The following is a 7424-nucleotide window of genomic DNA, read 5'->3' on the forward strand; positions in this document are numbered from 1 at the left end:
TTGCACTAAATAAACAGATGCATTGTAGCGTAATACTTTGCCTCTTTTCTTTTACTGGGCAATTGTACTTTAACATTTTCTTTCCCTTGTTTAACACTTAATTCTTTCTTTGCCATCTGTTCTGAAATAGAAATGTTTGCAACAAATTTCTGCAACTTTCAATTTTTCTTACATGTTTTAACCGATCATTTACGTTCTCATAATATATTACACGCACATCATGCATTACACTTGCTTCTATTATCTCAAATTCTATAGCTCCTACAAATTTTCTTGCCTATGTTTATTTTTTTTTATATTTGAAAATGATTGATCATTTATTTTAATGGTTTCAGTAGAAACGGATTCTGAATCAGCGAAGCATGAGCCATCATCAGTTTCATCATCAAGCGCGCACATCTCGGTAGAGACACCGAGCGCGTCTAAACTAATAGATGATATTTTCGCCGTGAGTTCATTGCCCATCTACTAACGGTTTTTCTTCATTTTTTTCATAACAATGTGTGGTTTTATTTGGACTTTAAACTAATATGCTTGGTCTAGTTTTATACATATTTTTCGTATTCTAGGAATCAGTGCCATTTAAATTGCATTTTACTAACATAATATCCATAATTGTAAATATTTTAAAATTATAACTTTATTAATTATATTTTTATTAATATACTTGATATTTTTATAAAGGGTTTCCAGCATTAAAATGAGTCAATTAGATAAATTAATCGAAGTTTCCATTTTAAGCTGCTTGCATGTTTGGAAGGTAAATAATTGCACAGTAAGTATATAATTTACTCAATTATTATTGTAATAAGTAATCAATAACATGGTAAAGTTTAAGCATTCCTTAACCCAGAAGAAATTTAGGTAGGTTTTCGGCCGTCATAATACTCATAATATAAAATTTTAACTTATATTGCAAACAGGTTGCAGCCAGCCAAATTAATTCTACGTAAATGATAAAATACATGAAAATATTCTTTAAATTTTTCACCCATCAATATACACACCTTAAATATACACAACATATGCCGTGTGGTGCCGGCCTCGAATAGCACCACTCCCTCTCTTCCCGTGGATGTCGTAAGAGCCGACTAAGGGACAAATACCAGGAGATGGGCAGCAGCATTTTCCCGTGTAAGAATAACACCTACTGCGGTCACCAACACGCATGCCAGGCGCGGTGACTATGGCAAAAACCCCCAATGATAGGTGCAGAAAAGCCACGGCCCCCAGTCCCCGGCGGCCCCGCTATTCCGGGCTATGGTAGCGGCCAAGGTAACGGCGGGGCAGGGGGTGCTAAGAATCCCCGGAAGAGAGTCGGCTACCACACACGACGACTTCTGCACCTGGCAACATACAATACCAGGACACTGAGGACCGACGAGAAGATACAGGAGCTGGAAGAAGAGATAGACAAGTTAAACTGGAGTATTTTGGGATTATCAGAAGTCCGAAGACAGGGGGAGGACACGGTAATCCTTAAATCCGGCAACTTGTTCTATCACCGGGAGGGCGAACACCTGTCTCAAGGAGGTGTCGGGTTCCTCGTCCACAAATCCCTCGTTAACAACGTGGTAACGGTCGACAGTGTGTCGGCAAGGGTAGCGTACCTTATACTCAGAATATCTAAACGGTATTCGCTGAAGGTCATACAGGTATATGCGCCGACGTCGACACACCCAGACGATGAGGTTGAGGTTATGTATGAGGACATAAGTAGAGCCATACATACCTCAAAAACCCATTTTACCGTTGTTATGGGGGATTTTAATGCAAGACTAGGCACGCGAAATGGTGACGAACTGAAGGTGGGGCCCTTTGGAATTGGACAACGGAACCACCGAGGCCACTTGCTTGCCAACTTCTTGGAGAGGGAAGACTTCTTTATGATGAACTCCTTCTACAAGAAGAAGGCACAGCGAAAGTGGACTTGGATAAGTCCCGATGGTACCGTCAAGAACGAGATAGACTTCATTTTGGCAGACAAACGGCACATATTTAATGATGTCTCTGTGATCAACAGGGTGAAAACCGGAAGTGATCACCGGATGGTAAGAGGCACATTAAATATCAACGTTAAGCTCGAACGGTCACGCCTGATGAAGTCTACGCTCCGCCCAACATCTGTCCAAATCCAGGGCTCCGAAGGCTTTCAGATTGAGTTACGAAACCGTTTCGCGTGCCTCGATTCTTGCGTTTCCGTGGACGATATTAACACCCAGGTTGTAGCAACTGTCCACGAGGTAGGGTCTAAGTACTTCAAGGCCCACTCCAGTGGTAAGTCTCGAGTTCTCTCAGAGCATACTCTCGGTCTTATGCGGGAGAGACGAGAACTGTGTGTGCAGTCTCCAACCTCAATGTCGAAATACAGGCTGCTTAATAAACAGATCTCCCAAGGTAGGCGACGCGATTGGCGTTCTTATAACGCTAATCGCGTAAAAGACGCTATTGAGCGAAACCGAGGCTCTAAAGTGTTCGCAAGAGATCTGTGCATTGGGCAGAGTCTGTTGACGAGGTTGAAGACCGAGTCGGGCACCATAGTTTCGTCTAAGCCCGAAGTTCTGAGGGAGATCGAGAATTACTACGGACAGCTGTATACTTCTGCACGAGTTCCAGCCCGTAAGACTGTGAACGACAAACGTGCTAAGCTGACCCGACACTACACCGAAGACCTCCCGGAAGTCAGCCTGTACGAGATTAGAGGGGCTCTCAAACAGCTTAAAACCAACAAGGCACCGGGAGATGACGGAATCACAACAGAGCTGCTAAAAGCTGGCGGAAAACCCGTACTAGTGGCGCTCCAAAAGTTGTTCGATTCCGTGATCAATAGCGGAACTACCCCGGAAGCGTGGAGCAGAAGCGTAGTGGTACTGTTCTTCAAAAAGGGCGATAAAACCCTATTGAAGAACTACAGGCCCATTGCGCTTCTGAGCCATGTTTATAAGCTCTTTTCGAGGGTCCTCACTAACCGTATTGCACGCAGGCTTGACGACTTCCAGCCTCCCGAACAAGCCGGATTCCGAAAAGGCTACAGCACCATGGACCACATACACACGCTCCGGCAGATTATACAGAAGACCGAGGAGTATAATCTGCCGCTATGTGTTGCCTATGTGGACTATGAGAAAGCCTTCGATTCTATCGAGACCTGGGCAGTGCTGGAGTCCCTTCAGCGATGCCAGATCGACTATAGGTACATCGAGGTGTTGAAGTGTGTATACAAAGCCGCCACCATGTCAGTCCGAGTACACGATCAGAGGACGAACCCTATCCAATTGCAGCGGGGAGTTAGACAGGGCGATGTTGTATCGCCGAAGCTGTTCACCGCTGCGTTGGAAGATGTGTTCAAGCTGATGGAGTGGAAAGGTCTTGGCGTTAACATCAATGGCGAACACCTCACACACCTTCGATTTGCCGATGATATAGTCATCTTGGCAGATTCGCTGAGGGACCTCAGTAAAATGCTAGGAGACCTCAACAGTGCCTCACAACGGGTGGGTCTTAAGATGAACATGGACAAGACGAAAATCATGTCAAATGTCCATGTCACACCCGTACCGGTAGTTGTTGATGGCACTCCTCTCGAAGTTGTTGACGAGTACATTTACCTGGGACAAACGATCCGGATGGGTAAGTCCAACTTTGAGAGGGAGGTCACTCGAAGAATCCAACTCGGCTGGGCTGCGTTCGGGAAATTACGGAGTATCTTCTCGTCCAAAATTCCTCAGTGCCTGAAGTCGAAATTATTCGAGCAATGTGTGTTGCCAGTGATGACATACGGCGCCGAAACGTGGTCGTTTACTGTAGGCCTAGTTCGAAAGCTCAGAGTCGCTCAGCGTGCTATGGAGAGGGCTATGCTTGGTATTTCGCTACGAGACATGATTCGCAACGATGAAATCCGTAGACGAACTAAGCTTACCGACATAGCTCTCAAAATTAGCAGGCTGAAGTGGCAATGGGCCGGCCACATCGCTCGGAGGACCGATAACCGGTGGGGAAGGAAGGTCCTCGAGTGGCGACCACGCGTAGGCAAAAGGAGTTCAGGCCGCCCCCCCGACCAGGTGGACCGACGACCTGAAGAAGACGGCGGGAAACCGCTGGCTTCAAAGGGCACGGGACCGGTTGGAGTGGCGCCAATTAGGGGAGGCCTATGTCCAGCAGTGGACCTCAAAAGGCTGATGGATGGATGGATGGATGGATGGAAATATACACAGCTCAAACGTACAAATCAAATCATTTAAAACAAATATTTTATTCCAAACATGTTAACCACCTCGGTTAAAACGAGGAAACCCTATGCAAATTTAGGGCTTGCCAAGTGAACCGGCATAAACAGGTCAAGTCCACAAAAATTTGCATAACCTATTTAATGTACGACCACGAAGGGTCGCATAATCCTAAAATATATTACACAGATAATTTATTTATGTTTTTGCGTTGCTACAACGCAGGTTTCCCTTTGGGTGACGTCAATAAATTTTCTTTTTATTTCCTGAGCTTATAAGCTCTAAGTTTAGTAACTTATTAAACGATTTTGTGAAATCCTAAGTTATTACCAAGATATATTGTATTCAGGATTTGCAAATAAAGCTATTTCATAATGTACTATGTAGGTATATCATAGTGTGTGTGTATGGAAAGGGAGTCCGCCTAGTATGCCCAGGGACCCGCGGGCGTCCGTAGAGTGCTAAACGCCCTTAAAGTGTGTCGACACTCACCGTATTCAAATTTTCCAGCATGACGTTTGGAACAATTACTATTGTCCAACGATATTATATCTGTTATTTTATTAAATCTGACTAGTTAATCCACTAACTTTGTCGAATTCATTTGCAACCTTAAGCATTTGTTCACAGAATGTTCCAAAAATGTATCTATCGATGTTTCCTTCTTTTCTTTTCAATTCTAAGTGTCGATACAATCTATCTTAGTTATACTTCATTCGAAGATATAATGTTATTGTAATCTTTGGTAGCATTGTATGTAGCTTAATGAAGACCGTACCCGATAATGATGTTATCCTAATTCCACACTATCTTTGGCTTTTTCGGCTTTCCCACTAGTGAATATTTAAAACTTATTTTAACGTAAAAAGCGGCTAAAATTTAAAGTTCTCTCTGTATAATATCGCCATTTACTTCCAAAAAAGGCGTTTTAAATTTTAAATGAGCAAACTATTACAATCTTGACAAAAAATATGACTGTGGGTGTAAACATCATGTTACCTATATGCATAGTAACGATTACTAATGTAAAATAACTAATATTAAAGTGTATTAGTGTCTAATAACGTAATTAAAAAATAGGCTGTAATAGATCCTTGATAATAATATACAATGAACAATTTGATATAATTCTATGATTAACAGTGAAATATGTTAAGTTAAATTAATTTAGTGTAATGTTCACATATGGTAAAACATTATAATTATTATCTAACCTAAATTATTTCGAAATTCAACCAACATTATAGTTCGTGTCAAGTTCCACACTGTGCTTAACTAACTTAGATTTGATAATATTAAATAAAAGCAGGTAATATTTAGTAAAATTAGTGTATTTTATAAGACTTACAGTAAAACTTACAGTAACTGTCAAGATTTTACTAAGCTTAAGTGGTGAAGGTGAGACAAAAAAAAAGGTAAGGTAAAGTATACCTTTAAATTTCATTTTTTTTATACCTTTGATTTTCATTTATTTATACATTTAAGTTAATAGAAAAAGCAATTGAGCAAAGTTCTCCTTACAGATCCCCATTAACACTTTGGGCGCGGTAAACAAATTCCTGCAAAATAATGTGCCGACTCGCAAAAATGTCCAGGTAAGAGCAAATCTGAAAAACTCGGTCCGCTGTTAAGTCGGAGTTTTTAAATCAACACCACCGCGTTTAATATTTTCCTGTTGAAAATCCTGCTTGTTTTATAAACATTGCGCTGCTCGTGATAAGAACATAACAATGTGGTCAGTGTCGCCGAAGAACATTTGTTATATTATTCAAGGTCGACAGGATAATTGTTCGGCATAACAACTTTGCCTTTAATTTTACGCAGGCGTTCATAACTCGATTGTCATTCATTTTCTTAATAAACCCGACCACGGAGTGCTGCCTAACCAATAGATGGAATTTTATTTTAATCGAACCTGATTATCATCGCAAAATCAACGGATTCATACCCGTATTGTATGTATCAAATATTGCTGTCCTTGATGACTAAATTAGAATCGAGTCAAAAATATCTTCTTAGCTAGCTCTTCAAACAAGAATAACAGCTTTACACTGCCCTAATACACCGAAAAATGTGGACCAAAATAATTTATCTTCCGTTTCTATTTTTAAGCTTAGTCGCGTCTGGTTAAGTTTATTACTTATTCTGTTTCGTAGACTTATTTCTCTGTCATAAGAACCTTTTGGCCTCATTGCCTATGAGTAATGATTTTGGGCAAGCAAACAGGTCTTCAGTCCTTTGAAAGACTTTTAGGAAGAGAGAAAATTAGGAATTGTGACGCAGTTTTTGGTATTGATTATTACTTTGTCTTTTAGTATAAAGAGGTACATCTATACTTATTTTATCCTCGTCCGTATAAATATTATATAATTTTATTACGAACCAATTCTTACCTAACTTGCCTTTCGCTCTTTGTAAGAGCATTCTTACAAAGAGCGAAACATTTTATAAACGAAATCTTTCCACTCATACGAACACTGATGTATAAAACCAATTGAAGAGTATCCAATTTATTTGTTTGAAAATTCTGAATTTAATTAGGCTTTTGCCCTTGACTCGCTGTCATATAAAATTAATTCAAAATTTGGAAAAACTACAATGTCAAGAGTTACAGCCTATATTCACTCTGCTTATAATCACTTATGCAGACATACGAGACATAACCTACGAATACGAATTCTATGTATAATCAAATACAAAGTTCTTAAAATTCTGTAAAAACGTTATCCGTTAGCAAGTTGGAGATTGATAAATCTTCGGTTGTTATGAGACGAGGCCTTCATTCTTATCAATCTTATAGAAGATCTATACCTAGCTATAGGACAACAAGGAAATAATGACAATAAGTTCATTATTAACCTAGTTATTAGGTACTTGGCAAGTTGACTTGACAACTTTACAGGCGAGTAATTTAATTTGTTCCTGTATTTATTCAGATTCTTCAAGAAGGCGGAGAACCAACTCAAGTTAGGCTTGGACCTCACGCAAGGAGACGCGCTAACAAACAAGTACTTATCGTTCAAGAGGCTGCAGACAAAGAAGCTGAAACAGAGGCTTAAATAATAATATTAGCTTAAGAAAAATATCTGACTGTTTATATCGGTTTTACATCACAATAGTATTATACTCTAAATGTAAATACTCTATAGTATGACTGTATTGTACAAATTTTCATAAAAATAAAGATTTTTTTATATA

General features: G+C 40.0%; 1 protein-coding gene across 2 annotated transcripts in view; it reads left to right on the plus strand.

Moving 5' to 3' along the window:
• Positions 1 to 7424, plus strand: part of LOC140744850 (uncharacterized) — a 36323-nt gene extending 28899 nt beyond the window's left edge. Inside the window, exons 9-11 of one of the 2 annotated variants that reach the window (XM_073076542.1) lie at positions 336 to 448; positions 5750 to 5821; positions 7163 to 7424. In XM_073076542.1, coding sequence (XP_072932643.1) covers positions 336 to 448; positions 5750 to 5821; positions 7163 to 7285 — 308 coding nt within the window. In that variant the 3' untranslated portion in view covers positions 7286 to 7424. The remainder of the gene's footprint in view (positions 1 to 335; positions 449 to 5749; positions 5822 to 7162) is intronic. The other variant, XM_073076543.1, reaches the window with a different exon arrangement.

Source organism: Epargyreus clarus, unplaced genomic scaffold (assembly GCF_041222505.1).
Source record: "Epargyreus clarus isolate Ecla_fem2 unplaced genomic scaffold, WU_Ecla_fem_2.2 ptg000009l, whole genome shotgun sequence".
NCBI classification, from domain to species: Eukaryota; Metazoa; Arthropoda; class Insecta; order Lepidoptera; family Hesperiidae; genus Epargyreus; species Epargyreus clarus.